The sequence below is a fragment of the Scophthalmus maximus genome, chromosome 8 (assembly GCF_022379125.1).
Source record: "Scophthalmus maximus strain ysfricsl-2021 chromosome 8, ASM2237912v1, whole genome shotgun sequence".
NCBI classification, from domain to species: domain Eukaryota; kingdom Metazoa; phylum Chordata; class Actinopteri; order Pleuronectiformes; family Scophthalmidae; genus Scophthalmus; species Scophthalmus maximus.
The window spans coordinates 6,463,980-6,483,951 of NC_061522.1; the positions used below are offsets into that span (position 1 = coordinate 6,463,980).

General features: G+C 42.8%; 2 protein-coding genes across 2 annotated transcripts; both read right to left on the reverse strand.

The window, feature by feature from the left end:
- Positions 1-38: 38 nt before the first annotated feature.
- Positions 39-13,685, reverse strand: cpe (carboxypeptidase E). Its single transcript, XM_035637609.2, has 9 exons — positions 13,303-13,685; positions 3,931-4,127; positions 3,568-3,735; positions 3,098-3,215; positions 2,523-2,705; positions 2,250-2,389; positions 1,820-1,919; positions 1,417-1,535; positions 39-1,229 (listed from the first exon to the last, which is right to left on the reverse strand). The coding sequence occupies exons 1-9, from the start codon at positions 13,541-13,543 to the stop codon at positions 1,131-1,133; spliced, it is 1,365 nt and encodes a 454-aa protein (XP_035493502.2). The 5' UTR covers positions 13,544-13,685; the 3' UTR covers positions 39-1,130.
- A 1,191-nt stretch (positions 13,686-14,876) lies between these two features.
- msmo1 (methylsterol monooxygenase 1) lies at positions 14,877-19,439 on the reverse strand. The gene is made up of 6 exons (XM_035637610.2): positions 19,287-19,439; positions 18,076-18,370; positions 17,838-17,986; positions 17,310-17,436; positions 17,005-17,159; positions 14,877-15,738 (listed from the first exon to the last, which is right to left on the reverse strand). Exons 2-6 carry the CDS (start codon positions 18,337-18,339, stop codon positions 15,549-15,551), a joined length of 885 nt encoding a protein of 294 aa, XP_035493503.1. The 5' UTR covers positions 18,340-18,370; positions 19,287-19,439; the 3' UTR covers positions 14,877-15,548.
- Positions 19,440-19,972: the final 533 nt, after the last annotated feature.

A 19,972-nucleotide genomic window follows, 5' to 3' on the forward strand; every position in this document is an offset into this window, starting at 1 on the left:
GCATGTTCCTGTAACAAAAATATGACATAACTGCAGTCTGACAACATAAAGAGGGGCGTTTTATTGATCAGTTCATTCTTTACATTTTGTAGGTTTCAATAGCTATACATTCAATAAATGATCTGAATTGTCTCAAACCAGGTGAACTGTTTCCATACAGTCGGCTAAACGTTGTGTCCACTCAGATTAATTATCCTCGAAAACTACTTCCGTCATGTACCATAGTATTCCCGGTGTAGTGCACATACAAAGGAATGGCTTTGGGTCAACTGATTAACAGGAGCTATGGCCTCGTTTTCTTTGTTTTCTTTTTCTTTTGGGTACAAAAACCAGACAGTTCTTGCTTCTTCCCTACGTCATAAATACAGTTTATATTATAATCATTTACCTTGTGCTAAAATCAATGCTGTGCTGTAGTCAGTTAAAAAAACAAAGTAATTCTCAACACCAATAACAATGGAAATGAGCTTGTCTGTATAGATTGTTGATAGTATAATGTTTACAGTGGTTTTACAGTGTTTTCAATGTCTCTGATTATCACAAAACCATAGTCGTACCCACAGGAAAGTTTTTTGTGTGTGTGTTTACAGTTACTGGGAAGTGACAAACTGTGTTTGTGTGTTTTTTACTAAAGCCTTGAGAAATAGAGACATTTAAAACAGGTGTGATTATTTCTTATGAACCGAGCCATGTGGTAAAGATGTAAACAGCTCTTTTACATACATAATTACTCAGTCACTCATTGGTTATATAGATGGGTGCTATGGTTATTAATCACGTGTACGATAAAGAACAAAACACCACAGAAATAAACACCAATCTAACTGCCGTCAAACTTCCTGCAAATGCCTCCTGTGTCTGTCAGTGTGTGTGTACGTGTGTGTGTTTGTGTGTGTGTATTGTGTGTGAGTGTGTGTGTGTGCATGCAGGATATTTTAAAAATCTACAGCAGTATGAGGCAAACCGTTAATACATTTATAAACAATGTAATCAATTGAAATAATGATTGAAAGATAACAAAACAAATAGGAGACAATATATTCTACTTCTTTTTTTAAAGAACGGACGGGCACAGAGAATGTTGAATATATCGATGTGTGAACGGTCCGATCGTTAACCGGACGGACGCTTTAGAAGTTCAGTGTCTCTGACATCATCTTCCACCAGTCCATCAGCTCCTCCCGCTCCTCCTCCTTCCTCTCGATCAGCGACTCCAGCTCAAAGTCCACCTGAGACAGAATCAGAGCGACACGGACTCAGATGAGAAACTCACATCTTATAGAATTTTTGCAATCCCTCCATGGATATTAACCTGCTCTCGTACACACAGTGCAAACTAAAATGGCACTCGGTGGGGCGCAATGTGTCCGCGTACAGTCCCACATTCTGGTTGGTGTGTTTGTCTGTGAGTCTCACCCTGGTTGCAGGGCTGTAGGGAACAGCCACCTTCTTGATGACAGTCAGGTATCCTGGAGCAGTGGCTGCCACTTTGTAGTTTCCTGGAGCCAGCAGACGCCAATAATCTCCATCTTTGGCTACAGAATACAGATCATCTTATTAACTCACGTTATCAAGCAACAAACAAAGGAAATAATCACATTCCAAGCAATGACTGCTAATTTCTATCACTATGGTTCATGGAGCAGGTGGAAGTGACCATGTCAAATGAAGAAACGATGCAGTGTCCACTATGTCCACCAGATGGAAGTATTAATACATTTTATGATTACATGTCTCACTCCGGCCTCTTCTTCATTGTGTGAGTGTATTGTGATGAAGTCTGTGTGTGTGTGTCTTTATTTGCACTATTCGCTGATACCTGTCGTCATGTCATGGTCGATACCCTCCACAGAGATGGTGGCGTTGGAGATGGGGTTTCCCTGGAGGTCACGCACGAAGCCTTTGACCCCACGATGAACCTACATACAACACACACATTAAAACACGAACACACACAAAATGATGCATTGTAAGTTTATATCAAACACTGGAAACCTACTTTTTTAAAGTAGATTCAAAATGGCACAGAGCTCCTTGGAGATTAGCAACACTTCACCACATTTGAACAATGAAGGTGTAAATGCATCTCGGTTCTTTTAAACGAGGTTCTATTGGTTCCTGATTTCTCATTGTCTGTTGAGCATTAGCATCTTATTCACCGAGGAAGGAGCACCTTGGTTTTTGTTTTTTAGGTCAGCTGCATCAAATGAAAAACCGATGTTTATTGACAGTCCTGGTCCGCCGCCTACCTGCTCGATGTAGTTGACCAGGGAGTTGCGGTTCTGCTCCCAGTAGACCTTGAGCGTGTCCTCGCTGGGGAACTTGTCGCAGCTGAGCTCCAGAGTGATCTCAAAGCAGTTGCTGCTGAGGTAGTTGAAATCCTGCATTCCTGCAACAGGTCGCAGGATGGAGGAGAGCAAGAGTGACTTTAATGAGGTGAAGGGGCAGGATTGAGATTTTTCTTTTTTTTAAATCTTGCTAATTCAATGAGTCACAATTTTCTCAATCTCGTTGTGTCTTACCTCCTGGCACGCTGTACCAGGCGCCTCCATTGGTGATGCCCTCTTTGAAGCTGGAGTCGTCGTCGTTCTTGCGGCAGGGGGCTCGGTGAGGGTCGGACATCACTGGGTTGTATATGGAGTAGGACCTGGCTAGAGACTTGAACGTCACATCATCCGGACTGGCGCTGTACTCGTGAGTGGATCCTTAAATGAGGACAAATGAGGGGGAAGGAAGAACAAACAATGTTTAGACAGTGGCTGCGATAAAGTATTCATCGAACACCTGCGTCTGCAACACATTAAACCTGGTGCTTGCGCAAACACATTTCTTGTTTACTTTGAGTAATGATGCACAGGAAGCCATAGAGTGTGTGTGTGTGTGTGTGTGTGTGTGGGGGGGGGGGGGGGATCCATCTGATTTTGATTAGAGTTCTGAGGGGGAAAAAAACGAATAAATAGTTTTTTTGTTCCTGTTATAGGTCATTATTTCTGTGGAAACATTCTCAACAGTTTACAGGTCACACACAATTTAACAAACCGAAAACACAAAAACAGGAGGTGTGTGCGTGAGAGCTTGTGTGTGTGTGCTCGTGTACCAGTGCGGGTCTCATCATACGGGTAGTTGGCCACCACGTCTCCTCCGTGCAGGTTAGCTGAGAGGACAAACGGGATATCCATGATCCAGTGGATCACTGCCTTGGTCTCTGGAGCCAGCTGCACATGCAAAACATCAGAAATCACTGTCACATACAAAACAATCGGAAATATTATCACCTCCAAGCCACACACACACACACACAAACACACACACACACACACACACACACACACACACACAAAAACCCATTAAAACATCCAATGAATTGATTCTACTAATGAAGAGCATCTGATTTATTTCATTCCTTTGTGACATAGATGCATGATTGCAAAGCACGATTACGAATGACGACCTTGAGGTAATCTTTTTCACACGTGCATTTGCGTGATGGGGTTCGTAGTCAATAAGAATCAATAAGAATGCTCTGCCTGATCATTAAGTCACTTCTGCTGTGCCTGTTTGTTGTACCTTGGTGTTTTCATCCACGGCCTTCTTCATGTTCTGCAGCAGGTGGTTGTTGGCTCCGCCCTCTCTCTCGTTGATGTAAATGATGCGGTCCAGATCGGGGAAGTTACGGTTCAGATCCACGCCCTGCGCGTTACTGCGGCCCACAAACCAGTCCTTGATCTCTCCAGGCTGAGCAGGAACAAACGGGATGAGGATCAGATTGCGCTGAGCTTGAATCGATTTTTTTTAATTCTTAAATGCTGCGCGTGTGAGATTTAAAACCCAGGAGTTGCAGCTTCTTGAGCCGTTGTTTGTAGCCTCATCGGATCAATTGGATAAGGTTTGTGTACACACAGTGTGGTTTTTGTGCTGCTGCGTTGTCACCTGTGAGGCGGCCTTCTCGAAGCCATCCGGGTTCATGGAGGGCATGAGGTGGATGCGGGTGTTGTGGACGAGGTCGATGATGGTCTCGTTGCCTTGCTGGTACTGGTTGCACAGGTACTGGGCCAGGTAGATGAGCAGCTCCCGGCCCACGGCCTCGTTGCCGTGCATGTTGGCGATGTACTTAAACTCTGGCTCGCCTGCAGCGAAAAACAAGAAGACGCATGCTGTGTCACTGCGTCACACACACAGTGCTGTAATTCCACATTATGTATTCCACCGTCATCTGTGCAGTGTATTCAGGGTGAATCTGAACAGACTTCGAATGAGACGCAGATTTGCACATAGGAGGATTTAAACGAGGTTTACCATGAATGCATCCTTGACAAGCTTAAACCAATTACACTTATCCTCACAAAAGCACAACTGGCCACATAATCGCAGAGAGAAACACCACTGTAATGTCACAGTCTTTGTATGAAAGATGTGATTTGGGTCGGTAGTCATGGAAACACGTGTTCCCTTATCTCTTTTGGACAAAGAGAACGTCACTGATAAAGGCTTCTGGTCTGTCACGGCGGTTACCCTGGACACAAGCACACTCTGGACCTTCACACCTCAGCAGTGACAAACGCACTGAGTCATGAGACGAAGGATTGAACAGAAGTGAACGACGACGCAGCCCAGGACTCCATTTGGACAATAATGAGTGAGAGACGGTGGATTATCGGGTGACTACTGTCACAGTTTGTTGCGCCTGAAATCCTGCTGGAGTGATGGGTCTGAGATCAGGATCGACCAGACCACAGAGAGTTTAACCCCATAGGACACGGTGTGACAAAATTAGGGATCCTCCTCAGGGACACTTGCAAGCGATAAATCCAGGATTGGGAGTCAGTTACTCTTTCAGTTGTCAATGTCTTTACAAAAAACAAAAGCAACAAAAAACATATGTCATATGTCATATCTTATATTTACATGAAATGCACAAAAGCCATATCCCTATATTATCTGTTTCACATGTGAGACGTTGGATTTAATTTGATAAAACATGGGAAATGTGTTAACTTTTAATCAGTGAAGAGAACGGGTGGGAGAGGGGCCGACACCCGCTGGATCAATACCGCCAGTTCTTGCCGTTGTGTAGAAGGATCACTTAGTTCGAGGAAGACTTTGTGAATAATTTACCATGATCTTTTTCCCCCCTGCGTCTTCTAACATGCATATGATTATGTAATTAACAGAGAGCAGTACGTGGAAATACATAATGTTTGGTAAAAACCATTGTGTGGTAATGAAGCCTACTAAGGATAAATTATGTACTAAATAATGAAAATATTAAAAAAATTAATTTATTTTGTTGATTCTGGCCCCGTGATTCATTGTGCTGTTTAGTTGATAAACCTAATGTGCGGTGGTCCCATCAGTTCATAAATATAAAACATGACCGGACTACTTTACTCCCCGTTTCCTTCAACTTGGACTTGTATGATTTATATGTCAGAGCCACGTATGTTTTCGTAGAGCTGTGTTTTATTGACTGATGCTCTCACCATCTGTTTCATATACTAATTAGCCTCGCTTCTCTTTCGTGTAAATCAACCCCCCGGCCCCCAAAAAAGCACACAATAAAGACAGAGTGCTAATAAGGAGCCATATAAAGTACCCACTCTTTTGATTAACTACAAACCACAGAGCAGTGGCTTTCTGTGGCTGCACGACAACAAAGAACGTCTCCTGGCGCTGAGAATAAAAAGCTCTTTTGTTCAGACCAGCGACCAGTTATGAAATGTAGATCAAGATAAGCAGATTTTGACCAGTGTAAGTGTCTGTCTGGGAAACCAGGCTGCAGTAAGAAGTGTTTCTACACTGATTTGATCATTGTCAAGTCTCCTATTTGCATGTTTTACTTGGTTAAAACCAATTTCTGAAGTTACTATACTGTAGAATTATGATTCTTTCATGATGCAAGTGTGCAAGTGCCAATATTTTTACATGTGCATCCTTTTTTTTCAATACATTTTTAGTTGAATTCTGGCTGTTTGATGTATCCGCAAAAAATAGGTCCTGTGGTTTCATGAGTGAGTAACACGCACGTACACACACACACACACACACACACACACACACACTGACCAGCGCACATCTGGTAGTCAGGTTATTTTTAAACGCTCAAATCTGGCTTCTCTTGCTACTAATGATTTCAAGACTACAATTAACTCTTTCCGTCCTCCTGACATTAGTGAATGGTTTTTACAGGCTTCAGAGGCCTGACGGAGCTGTCACACACACACACACACACACACACACACACACACACACTTTGAAGCCTAAAGAGTTACAATGATTCAAGCTGTTACACAGATGCTCAGCATCTAGAGACTTTTCCTTTCTCCCTGAAGAAACATGTTTCTAAGTTGTTGAAGTCCATGTTCGTGTGGGACAGGATCCAGAGCTGTCCATGTTTCATACATGTAGAACAGTTGACATACATAGAAACTATTGTGGTTACTGTCCTGGCCCCAGCACATGAGTTTTGGTTAAGAAAAGGCAGCCGAGAAGATCGTCTGCACAAATTCTTAACGTCATAAATTCACCTTTTTGTTAACTAATGTTTATGTAACATCTGTGTGTTTACTCCTTTTACAAACACAAACACATATCTTTTGACCAGAGGACGCATTTCACACGAAGCCGACCCCATGACGTGTCACTGCGTGGGTGGAACAAATCAAAATGTACTTTCTTCGTTCGAGCCGAATGTTGTCCTCTCCCCCTCTTTTCTCAATTTAATCGGATTCTCTGTAAAACTGTCTGCACCCTCGCTGAGCTTTTATTCTTTTGGAATAAATAACAAAAGTGATAACGTGTCACTAGCAACGTTCTTTTACTGTAAAAGAACATTTAAAACGAGCTAATCCGCATAAATGAGCTAGCCCATGCATTAAAAGGAAAGTGAGAACATTGCATGCCCTCAACTTTTTGAGCTTCAAGGCAAAGATCCATGTGAGCAGCAATTGTTTTTTGTCAAACAACTTATTATTAGTAGTATTTCTTCCTTTTGTGTTTTGTTTGGTCTAAAACTCGGATGTATTCCCTTCATAATGATACGACACAGAAAACTAGAAAATACTCACATCACAGAAGCTGAAAATATTCAGTGTGTCTTCCCACATTGTATTATGTGAAAACACTGACTGTATGAAGAAGACGCCTGCATCACATGAGATCTTGTGAATGTGTATGAGAGGCTGATGTGGCACAGCTCCTCTCTTTAACTCTGATGCTGGCCAAAAAAACCCCAAAAAAACACTGTATCATCTTACACTTTGTCAGGGATTATCATTCGTGTGTGGCAGGTGATCAATACGGTCTCCTAGGCGACCACGTGAAAAATGACTGCAGCCGCGACGTCATTAAGGAAGCGCCACATCACAGGCCTCGCAGTCGTCGTAGCAACCCTGACACGGACAGGTGCTCAGGGGAGACAAATCGACAACTCGCAGGTTGAGTAAACACACTCTCACTCTGCCTCTTTCTGCCTGCTCGTGTGCACACACACACACACACACACACACACACACACACACACACACACACACACACACACACACAGGTACATAAAACATTTCAAAAGGCTGCTGAGACATATGATATATAGAGCCATATATATACACCATCTGTGACTGGAGGAGATAACAATACTTACAAGTTATTTTTGTCTTTTACATATGCACTGGTGTTTGTGACATTAAGTCCTGGATCTGATGAGACAGTAGTTGCTGTGATTTTTGTCTGTATGTCATGGGGATAAAATCAAGTACGTTTGGAATGGGGAACCTCACAACCGCAGTTCAAGGTGCTTGACATCAGCACAAAGGCTTATTATCGACAATATAAAATCCTTTTAAAACAATTAAACAACAAATAGAGAAATATGACAGCTGAAAATGAACACCAAATCAACATGCACAAGTCAAAAATGTAAACATTTGTTAAAAATGTGTTGTCCCACCGCACAAACTCACGTTTGTGAACTAGTATGGATTTAAAAATATTATTTTCTTAATCAGCTTTATACTGTGAGCGTTGCGATTCCACATAAATGCGCCGTTCCACCAGTGTTTGTTATTTCACATTAGATATTTGTACGTGTCTTGTTTTTGTTTTCTCCGCTCTTCTCTCTGGTTTGAGTCACGTACTAGAATAATTATCAGTCAGACAGTGGTGATGTCTTTCAGTGTTTTCTTCATCTTTTGTGAACGATGTCTCACTCGAGTAATGGATTCACAGATTGATATGTTCGGCTCTAATATTCACTGACGACGACGACCTAGGGCTGCACAACACAGTCAAATTCTTCATTTTATCCAAGATAAAAACAACAATACTATCAAATATTTGTTGGCATTTAACGTGACTCTCCTAATGGTACTGCCAAAGCCTTGTGGGGAGAAGTAGCTGCTGATCGCCGACACTGCGTGATGAGAAGGTAAAGGAGGATGCATGCGGGTGTCTGATGTATAATAAATGACTTCTGGCTGATGCCTTGGCTTTTCTCTCATCCCCTCTCTGCTTCTCTGACTCTCCCTTATGCATTCTTTCGCCCACCTCTCTTTCTCACTCTCGTCTCCCTCGCTCTGCCGAACATTTCCCGTTTTTTCAATCATCATTCCTTTCCTTTTCCTTTTCCCGTGTCATTCAGCTCCTCCTGCCTATAGTCGGAGCTATCTCTGCGGAATGGATTATTTAACTGTCCCGACGTCAACTGGGTTTACAAGCTATGCTCCGCTATGATCCTCTGCCCTCTACTAGGAGCACATTTCATTTTAAAGTCACTTCATATTCAATATGCCATATGTCATTTATAGATGACTCTATCCAGCAGAGTGTCTGGCTGCTACTCACTTTAACTGGGTACCTGTGTGCGTGCACACTGGGGATTACATACTTGCTCTGTCATCTGATAAAACAGTCCAGCGTGGAGTCGTATGACCACATCAGATGGTCTACAGCATATCAGATGGAGCAGTGCTTCGTACTGCCATGACTTATTTTTTTCAAACCCTCAGACAAAGTCAACTCCGTTACTAGAGATAGGGTTTCCCCTCCTATTAGAAGTCTTGTAAATAGTTCCAGACACGAGAGTCAAAATAGTTTAGCCTTAGCTCTTTTTTCTTCTTCTGAGGAATAATACCTCAAGGTTTTTTTTACTTTGTGTAGCTCTTGGACACTCAAATATGATCCAGCTGTGAGATGTAAACATCTCCTTCAAGTAATAACCCACTGTCACCCACGGTGGAAGAAGGATTCAGGTCCTTTTCTTTTGTAAAAGTCTAAATTAAATAAACCTTAACGAAAAACAACTATTTGCCCTTTTATAGGGAGGTTGTATGCCGGACCATCGTCGGGCACAATCATCCCGGAGTCCTGCTTTTGGCCAATTAGTACTCCAGCTTTTTTCTTCATATTAAATAAAACATATAACGTGTTAGTTACTGAAGGAAGTGGGAAGAGAGAGCTGGAGGAGAAATTTCCGATCGAGCAACTGACAAGGCTATAGTTGTTTCTTCTGGTTTCCAATCAGAGGCACTGGCCTCACATGTCACAGAAAGATACAATAGCAGTATCAATCAATTTCCCCCGTCAAACTTTTGCTTTAAAATGGCACTATAGCAATTTTTGGGGGAGCAGCAGTGAAAACAAACCATAAACACAACATCTGCCCACCGTTAGGTTCAGATTCATATTTCAGATCCAGATTTATTTGTCACTTCCATACTACACACTAGCGAGATACCGTTCTCCATAAACTGTGGTGTATGTCACATTTAAAAACAGATGCATGGACACAGACACATTAAAAATCATAGTAGAACACAGAAGATTAAAAAGCATTAGATAGAAAGTGCTGATTCATTTTCATGTGCACTGGCAGCTTACACTTTAGAAGGCGGTTAAAAGAAAGTGCTGATGCATTTTGTCCAGTGTACAGTACTGAAGAGCCGGTCCACATCTAAAGTGCTGGTGCATTTGTATGCATGTGTATAATCACCATCGCATGGTGTCGGAGATGGAAAGGGGGAGGGGGAGGGGGCTGGGGGGCAGCATTCGGAGAGTGCGCAGAATTCTGATGGTTTGGGGGAAGAACAGTCTGGTAGATCTTTTGCACGGATACTCCGGAGCGTCCTACCAGATGGCAGGAGCGCAAAGAGGTGGTGGGTGGGGTCAGTCGTTGTGTCAGTGGCCTGTCTGACACATCGGTCAGTGTCTATGTCGGTATATGGAAGGGCGAGAGACACCTGTGATCTTTTCTGCTGCTCTCACTGTCTTCTGCGGGGAATGGCGGTCGGCAGCTGCACAGTTCCCGCACCAGACAGTGGTGCAGTGTGTGAGGATGCTCTCCATGGCTCCTCGGCAGAATGTTGTCACGATGGATGAAGGGGAATTTTCATATGGTGAACTTGCTTTCACTTATTCACCACGGAGCAACATTAGTATTCATCTCCACTTTCTTCATGTTTCTGTTCAACTAACACTAATTTAAATGATGCTGCACGCTGGTGTAGCCTATATTTAGTTTAACTTGTCAATGACCACTTCAAATACTTTACACAATAAAAGTGGCTAATTAAGGCTGTTAAAGTAAATGAGTACAGGGCGAGCAATGAATGCAGCCATCATGAAATAACATAAAACCATTTACAAATTCTCTTTACAGGCGTTTCTCCTGTTCTTTCCATTCTGCTGATATTGTGATCGCCACCAGCTTTTAGGGTGAAATGTTTGCTCTTTAGCAGCTGAATGTTCCACTTTCTTCACTTCCTTTGGTAACTAAATTTGTTGTTCGTGGCTGTCAGGAAGTGCTAGTAGTCTTTTCAGGGCAATTTTTTATTTTTTTTTGCTTTCAGCTGCATGTTAAAATGCTGATGACAATGAAGTTTTAAGTCAAAAGACATTGCTGTATAAAGCTCCGTGAAGCTGAAGGCCTGCACAGTTGACTGATCATTCTCTTTGGAGAATTATTGTCATTCATAAGTGCCCCCCCGCCCCCGTCAGATACAAGTTTTCTAGTGATTCATCGTTGAAATAAAAATGATCATAGCCCTTTTTAAGAACAGTATCTGAGTAAATGTCCTCAGTTACTTTTCCACCACTTGTCCTTACACAGTATATTAATATGTCACCAGTATGTTTACACTCTTGGCTGAAGGCGTTTCCTGTGCCGCAGTGTATGACAGATGGCTGCTCACTGACAGATGCATGAGCTCAAGACCATCGTCCTCCGGAGCCCGCCAGCCAACCAGCCGGCCAGCCAACCACGAGCTGCCAGTCAGCTCAGTGCACTAAGCCGATCGGTTGCCCCGGCAACCGCTACTTTGGCTCCACCTTAGAGTTTCAACACATTGCAGGGGTCAGATAAAATATTAGGAAGGGCACCTTAAAGGGAAGCTTAGAGATGTCTCCGGTCTCTGCTGATTTCATCCCGCTTGTCCTTTCACACAGTCATTCATCATTTCTTCTGCTTCCATTGAAACCATCGTGTCTTTCTTCCTTCACTGACCCCGTCTGTGTTTCATCCCCCCTCCCTCTTGCTATGGATGTTTTGCTCAGCAGAGATGGAGAAGGGGGGGGGGGGGGGGGGGTGCTACCCCTGTTGGTGAAGCGGCGGCTTGGAAACTCATCTGGTAGTAATAAGGGCACTGCACATCGCTACTGTGACTCATGCCAGCGCACGCCCACCACACTATTACAGGCTTATTTAGTACGTGTGCATGGTCATTAGGCCCTGTGACCGTGTGAGCTGCAAAACACACAAAACCTGCGGTGCACCGTTCAGACCACACAAATACACCAGGAGAAGAAAAATAAACCTTTACACACAAAAAATAATCTACACCAGCCATATGGTGGAAATCCCACAAGCTACATTGTGAACTATGTATACGGAAATTACAGGAAAAGTTTATTCTTTCTTGGAAGGCTCTGCCTCAGGATTACTGTGATGACACGGACATTTCCTGGACATTCGTTTAAGGTTCACCTGAAAGGCTGAATGTCCCAACAGGTTAATCCATTAATGTTCATCTCACTATCGGGAGCACACGCTCATTTTTTTTGGTTGTTTCAGATGGATTGAAGTGCTATGACGAAGGGGTTCAAACCCCGGGTCTGAAGGCAGCTGCTTTTTTGGACTTATTCCCATCATTTTATGACAATCTGCCATTTATCAAGTCGGAAACTGCAGGTATTAAATAACAGATAGTAAGAAACAGAGAGCAGACACGACTGAAAAGGAAAATTCTAAAGAAAATTCAATTGTAGCCATATGGACTTGGATAAAACCCAAAGGAGAAGAAGTAAAGGCACATCCTCCATTTGTACCTTTAAAGTCCATGGTGCAAAGAGTTTTTTCTCTAAAAGTGTGTATCATCTGATGTATTTTAAAATATTGTCCAGCTATTATATTTTGAAACCATCTAAAGTATTCCACCACAGTCACAAAGGGACTTAGCTCTTTAGAAAAGACTTCGGAAGACGACGAATGTGCTGCATCTAAAAACAGCAGTGGTGGTGTTTGCATTCCCCTGTTGCCAAACTGTCCCCCCAAACGCTGTGGTTTCTTCCAGTCTGCAGTCCTGTCCTATGGGCTGTCAGTGTGGAGCAGTGTGATGGAGACATCATGACATCAACCATCTCCACATACAGTAGGCTTCTCTAATCGGGACTCACAGGTCCATTTAATATTCAGTCGAAGGCTTAGTCCTTCGTCCCATGTACAGCTCACTCTGTTGCAGCCAACAAACTGCTGGTGCATCTGCGTTTGACTGGGAATTACCATTAACCAAGAAATACTACCCATTGAGCTGTGACATGCATGATCCACCGCCTTCGGGATGTTTCCCCCATAATCACGAGTAGTCAGACGACCAGGCACGAAGAGATTCCTATCAACCAGCAAAATGGCGGCATTGCGTGGCTGATCCCACAATCTATCGTCTGGAGAGATTCCTCTGGAGCGATGCAGCAGGCCGGGCCCTGCATGCGCTCAGCAGCTTTTACGCACAGCACGACGCACCTGCGCTCTCCGGTCGTGTGAGCATCACCGGGCGGCCACACGGGTCGGTTCTCTATAACCCTCACGCAGAATAAGAGCATCGCCAAGCTGCCATCTATGCGCAATCGTGCGTAATGTGTTTTGTGTCATCACGACGTGTGGTGATGGGTTGCTATACTACCGTGAAGTAAAGCGCGGGGGGGGGGGGGGGGGGGCCCAGCGGGGGGACGTGGTGCACACGATCACTGACACACCGCATTATGAACAGCACTATGTGTGTGTGTGTGTGTGTGTGTGTGTGTGTGCGTAAAACTGACCAGGCTCGTGCGTCCCGGGGTTGTCGGACATCTCCAGCACCAGCAGCTCGCGGCCCTCGAAGCTCTCCCCGATGGTGTAGATGCGGGTGATGGTCGGGCACTGCAGCCACACGGACACCAGCGCCTTGCGCAGCTCCTCGTACCGGTGGTACTCGAAGGAGATCTCGCCGTCGGTACCGGCTGCGCTCGCCGCGGCGGCCACTGCGGCCCCGAATAACACCAGCGACAGGAGCTGCTTCATTTTTTCCGACGCGTCCTCTTGGTTTCCTAAGCCCTGTCTGTCTGCCTGCGGCTCGGTACCAAGCCTTATCTCTGTACTGCAGCTCCGCTTGAGGCTATAAATATCACTCCCTCTGCTCTCTCTCTCCCTCTCTCTCTCTCTCTCTCTCTCTCCCTCTCTCTCCTCCTCCTCCTCCTCGGTGATGCGCTGCTGTACCTGAGCGCAGACGCTCAACCTCCAGTGTAAAGCCCGACACAAGATTGCAAAAATATCCGGCCACTGCTTTCAGAATAAGAATATATGTCACTCACTAATTAACTGCAATCGGGTGTTTTACTGTATAATTTGCTACAATCAAAGGAGTTAATGAGGTCTTTTGGAGACATTATGGAGCAGTGCAGACTGTGGTGAAAGGTCAAATTACAGACGAAATAAACAAAATATAAGTGACGTTTTTATGTCATCCTGCTTTTATAGAATAAATCTATCTCTGGACAAGGGCTATTTTCAAATAAAAACTGAATGAATTGTATAAGAAGTACCTGCGACAAAGAAACGAACAAATGTCTCTTCATGGCGTGTTTCAATGTTCCGTTATATTAACTTACACGTCTTTCCATTATTGAATGTATTATATCATATTCATTTCATATGGGTATAGCTTATTCACGGAGGAAAACCTACCAGAATGTGATGCTCTTACTTGGTAATTTAGACAATGTGCTTGTATTAGGTGCCATAATGTCCAGTGTGTGCTGTGATAAAAAATGCAAAGCATTACCTGGTGCAGAGTCACAAACGTGAAGAGCTGGTGATTATGTTTGTTCTTTCTGTTCTATCACTGTAAATTACATGTCTTTTGGTTTTGCTGCTATTTTGCCGGCAACAATGTATTTATTGATAGCACAAAAATATCAGCAGACTGATCGATAAACCAGTGTTAAAAAAAAAATGTTGCTGGCCTATCACTTCCTGTTTGGTGCGGGCTGCTGCTGGCTGACTTGATGCTGGTGTGTGTGCTGGCTGGATGGAGCTGTAGGGGTGTGTCCACAGTGCAGCAGAGAGGAGACAAGAGGGAACCTACTGGAGAAACACTGATGAAATCATCCACTTCCCAATCTGCTCACACTGTGTGTGTGAGTGTGTGTGTGTGTGTGTGTGTGTGTGTGTGTGTGTACAGCAAAACCACAGAAACACTCACAAAGAGGAGTCTGATCTGCGATGTTACTCTCAAACATCAAAGTCCGACCCGTCCGATATCCCAGGCTCTGTAAAAAATGTCAACAATTAATAATATCTTCTCAATACAATGGCGTATGTTCAAGTAAAACTGCTCAAGACAACCGAACACCTGTTCAATTTTGTTCAAGTATTTTATTCCAATATGACAAAAACAGAAAAACAAAACAGGTCCAATGTTTCTTTTTGTAAAAAATTATAACAGCATTTTGGATTATTGTTAAAGTCTTCAAAAAAATATAAGCTCGAACATCTCGGAAGTTCCACATGGGGCGAATCCCATCAAAAAAAATATGTTTTTGCATCAAACATGCCTGACTTGTTTCAGAAGTCAGCACCGAGTTTAGACAGTTCCTGTTTGAACTGCAACTTAAAGAGAGTAAAAACTGTGTCAGCGTGACTCAGTTCAACTCGAGAGGAAGCGCTTAAAGTGCTGAAAGATTCAGAGACATACAGAAGCATTTCTCAAGAACGGTCGCGGGTACGACGACAAAGCAACAGATCAAATCGAGGATGGAGAGGATTTTTTTTATTCAGCGAGCAGCTGTTGACAGAAGCAGACAACAATACTTCTTTTGCAGCGAGGCACAGAAGGTGGGCTGTAGTCAACACGCAGCCTGATTCAGAATCTAAATCACAGCAGAGCTGATTCATTTTAAGTACATACCTTTAGTGTGTTTTTTATTTAGCTAGTGTACTGAGGCGACCTGTTTGTGTGCTCACTGTGAGACTCACTGCCTCCTCCTGACAAAAATAGGTTTGTGAGTTTGTGGGGGCGCGGAGTGGTTTACTGCTCCTTCTTGACTTCCTGTTTCAGCATGTGCTTGTTGTACTGGTTGTCCGTCTTCAGCAGCCTGTCCCACCAGGTGAAGGTGGAGGCGTAGTTACCGACGAAGTTCATGTGGTGGAAGTCGTGGAAACGGGTGCCGGCGTAGAACGGAATCAGGTGGAGCGGGTTCAGAGGGATGTCATAGCCACTGATGGGGAGGAGAGAAAGACGAGGGAATTCAGAAATGATACAAATAAAAATACCATTAGCAAGTAAAATTACGGTAGATTATTTACTAGATGGGATATAGAAAATGATCAAAAAATATATGTTTAATGGCTATATTGAAGATATGATGCATCTGTCCTCATGTAGCTATATAAATATGTATATATATATAAAGAAATATATATTTTCTTTCTTTTTTCTCGCTGGAGATGTGGCGATGCAATTGTTTTCAGGCTGAAGATGATTTAATGATTTTTTTAGGGGGGGTTAAATTTGCTTGTAACTTACTTTTTATTTCTACTTTCATTTATTCTATGTTTCTTTTGGGTGTGAAAAACAAATCCATAATATGTTGTATACACTACTTATAATGTATATTGTGGTGTTTTTTTAATCAATAAACTAAATTTAGCATCAGTTGCTTATTTAGATCAGTGATACAATATCAAAGAAACAAAAGCACAGAGACACTGACTATAAACCAGTTTAAGAAAAGGTAAGTCTAAAATAATGTTTAAAAAACACATAAGCTCAAAGATAAAATTCTCTGCGAATTTAGCTGTTGTATGATGTCTTCCACATTTTTCATATTTAATATCTTTTTAAATCTCCAATATAAATTTGTTATATCTATCAAAAAAAACTCACATCAAGGCATAAAATCATAATATAAAGCCTATTTTAATATTATGATAACGAGGTTCAATGTGACCAAATAGTACAACGTGACCGCAACACCTGGTGTCCTCTGGGGCCCTCTAGTGGTCGACCTCACAAGTTACTGACAAAAGAAACGTGCAGATTCACATGAACCATTGTTTAACTATTCATTATATGCAGTGATACAACTGCTGCTCTGTAATGTGTGTGAAAATATACTATTTTTCTTACATATTATTATTATTTTGTCATACCAATTACAGCTGCATATAAAAGTGTGAGCAGCCCTGGGCAAATTCCTGTACAAATATTTTGTTGAGTTTTGAACTGGAAAAAAAAGGAAATACAACCTCTTGAGCAAAAAGGCATTCAAATAATATACTATTCCTCAAATCCAAATGCACTGTTACATTAAATTCATAATCCTAGGTCACTAAGCTTGACAGTTACAGCGTACAAATGTTTAACAGAATTCTGTGACAAGAGGTTTATATTAGAGTCTTCCAGCAAAGAGGAACCTGAGACAGCAGCAGACACTGAGAGTGTGTGTGTGCGCACGTGTGTGGAAACTGTTATCGGATCCTACCTGTGGACGTCAATGGTCTCCAGCAGACGGAAAGACACCCAGGCCCAGAGGAAGAACACGTGGTTACAGAAGATCATGATGCCGATGAAGAAACCAGCTCCCAGGATGAGGGTCTCAGCAGGATGGGCGTATTCGGCCTGCATGCCGAACGGAGCCTGAAGGACAGTGGAGAGGACTGTTATGTATATTGTTTACCTCATCTTTTCATCTCAAGCTTAATCAGTAACTGCACTGTTAAGAGATTATCCAGAAAGCGGCGTGTTTGTGTTTATTCATCTTATCACGTGCGCTGTGTTTTTACTCACAGTGAACTCGTGGTGGACTTTGTGGATGTACTTGTAGACCCTGCGGTGATGCAGCAGCCGGTGGAGGAAGTAGTGCCAGGTGTCTTCGACGACGGCACAACCGAAGCACTGGGTCAGGACGTAGGGCCTGGAGAAAGAGACGGGGACAGAGAAACTCGAGTTGTTCTGACCAGCAAAACAAACTAACAAACAAACAGCACAAAGACATTAGGTCAATTCAAAATGACTTATTTTACCCTGTACTTTGTGTCCCTGTCAGTTGTTGAACTGTATGGTCTTTTGATGGTTTTCCTAGTTTGGTGTTATACATGTTCTTGCTATATTTGTACACAATATTCAATATTTTTTCAATAAGGTTGCAAGAAAACCGTATAAAATACAAAAGAAACAACCCCATTGAGTTCTTGTTTCATTCACATCCTGTGTATGAACAGCAAATGGCTGTGTGTAGTAGTTGTATAACTACTCTACTCTACAGTACATCTTAAAATGACATGATGATGTGCAAATTACTGTCGTCACACTGACCAGCGCGGCATGGAGTCCCAGTCGTATGGGATGTTGAAGAATTCAGTGAAGTAGTAAGTCCCACAGATTAAAGGCAGCTGGATACAGAAGTGGTTGAACAGCAGCATCTTGAAACACCTCCACTGTTTCTCCCAGGTCTCCGGCTTGTCCTGCACGATCAGTGGGAAGGCTTATTAGGAGCAACCTCGGACTGTAGAAATAAAATGATAAAGCAAATAGCCATACAAACAACACAAACCTGTTGAATCTTGTATTTTTGCATGAAGGGCATGAACTGGAAGAGGAAACCAGGCAGGCAGAAGAAGAAGTAGATGAACTCGTGGACGATGAGCGACCCCCATGTGGCAATCTGAAACTTGGTGTAGTTGTCCAGCATGTAGCCCCACGCGTGCTCCAGGGAGGGCTGGAGGGGGTTCTTCGGCAGCACTGCGTCCACATACTCCACCGCGAGGTAGGCAGAGCTCAAGATGTCTGCCGAGCCGTTGACCGCCATGATGGACATAGCGAGGTGACAAGCAGGTCTGGAGAGAAGACTGGAAAAACAGGGAAGGGACACGGTGTTACATAACACTGTACATACGTGTAATATTACGCATCAGTCCACGCGGACTCTCTCTTTCAAACTTCACAAAAAAAAAATGTAAAGAAGAGGAAGGCAACAGAAAAAGGCAAACAACAAGCATCTTTTTTATCATATGAAGGCTTTAAAGAAGTGTAACTGGTGCAATGTGAGGGAATTAAAGTAGTTATAATGAAAGTACATCAGATACACATTAAATCTATATAGATGATCATATTTTGGCTGTTAAAGCATGCCAGTGTTAATGTTCACTCATGCATTCATTTCAAAATACATATTTTTGGGGCGTTCACAGTGAACCATACGTAGCCCACTGATTATAAAATCACCATGAACTCATTAATCCACAGTTTGCTGCATACGTACAGTACTATATCTATATGTCCTTGTCACACATGAGCTTATTAACACGTCAACATCTGTATTTATACTCGGTTGCCTACTATGTCAGGGTGAGCATTGATATACGCTGTGTAATTCAATAAATATTACTTGTAAGCAAACGGAACTTTTATATTCCATCCATACACTTATGCAGTGTGTTATAATCACAGACCAAAGACTTTGACAGATTCGAAACATCCCACCACCTCTCTCTGTTTCAGCCGTGCGACGTTAATATCATTCATATTCATTATAATGCTTAGTGCGTCACGTATTCGTGCACACAGGCGTTAATTGGGTGTTTATGAATTAAAAAAACGTCTGAGATGATACAGGTCTGAAAATCTTTCACACAGCTCGAAAGCAAACGTTCTGCCCCCGCTGTTGTTCCATACGCCCGGATAAGAAAAAAGCGTTAGCCATTAAATATTGTAAGTCCTACTAAATATTTAAACTAAAGCCAAAAAGCAGCATTAGACTCTCACCTTTCCTCGGTACGTCCCGTCCAGGTCCTGTCTACCTGAGCCAAAGGCGGAAGGCCAGCGTAAATGTACAGTGAGATCGAGCGATGCGATTGGCCCGAGAGGAGAGGAGACTGACGTCGGGGGGCCGAGCGGCGACCCTGATTGGTCCGCGGGATGGAGCGATGATAGTCAGACTGGAGGTTTCTACAGCAACAGCCAATCGGACGCGGGCTCCGCTTTCATAACCCTCGCACTGCTTGCATGGACCGTGGGGAGGGAAGAGATGGGGCGGTCGGACAAGTTTGAGTCACACTACATGTGCCCTTGGTCTTAAATTAACTTATTACACACTGTGTCAGCCTACTTCGACTATAAGCAAATTGTGTGTATAATTACAACATACGAGATTAACATCTAACTAGTTCTTTTTTCATGTTTTAAAAGAAAGATGACAAGTATATTGTATGATATATGAAATATGTTACTGTGTGTTGTAAACTGCTTGTTAAATCTTACTCTTTGTCATATTTAACATTTAATTATGACTAGGACAGAGAATGAGATGAAATTTTAAGATTTAAACAACAATTGTAAAGTAAGGATGCATATTTTCATATTAACTGCACACAATTTTCAGGTAACACACACAAATAAATCAAATAAGTATTTGATGTGACCATCCTTTGCCTTTAAAGCTGCTCCAATTA

Excerpts from the sequence above, each read along its gene's own strand:
- cpe (XM_035637609.2), bottom strand. The coding sequence starts at position 13,543 with ATGAAGCAGCTCCTGTCGCTGGTGTTATTCGGGGCCGCAGTGGCCGCC. Across the intron at positions 4,128-13,302 it reads CCCCGGGACGCACGAGCCTG|GCGAGCCAGAGTTTAAGTAC; the intron begins GTCAGTTTTACG and ends TTTTCGCTGCAG. Across the intron at positions 2,390-2,522 it reads CTGGTACAGCGTGCCAGGAG|GAATGCAGGATTTCAACTAC; the intron begins GTAAGACACAAC and ends GACCTGTTGCAG.
- msmo1 (XM_035637610.2), bottom strand. The coding sequence starts at position 18,339 with ATGTCCATCATGGCGGTCAACGGCTCGGCAGACATCTTGAGCTCTGCC. Across the intron at positions 17,987-18,075 it reads AAAAATACAAGATTCAACAG|GACAAGCCGGAGACCTGGGA; the intron begins GTTTGTGTTGTT and ends CTGATCGTGCAG. Across the intron at positions 15,739-17,004 it reads GAGACCATTGACGTCCACAG|TGGCTATGACATCCCTCTGA; the intron begins GTAGGATCCGAT and ends CCTCCCCATCAG.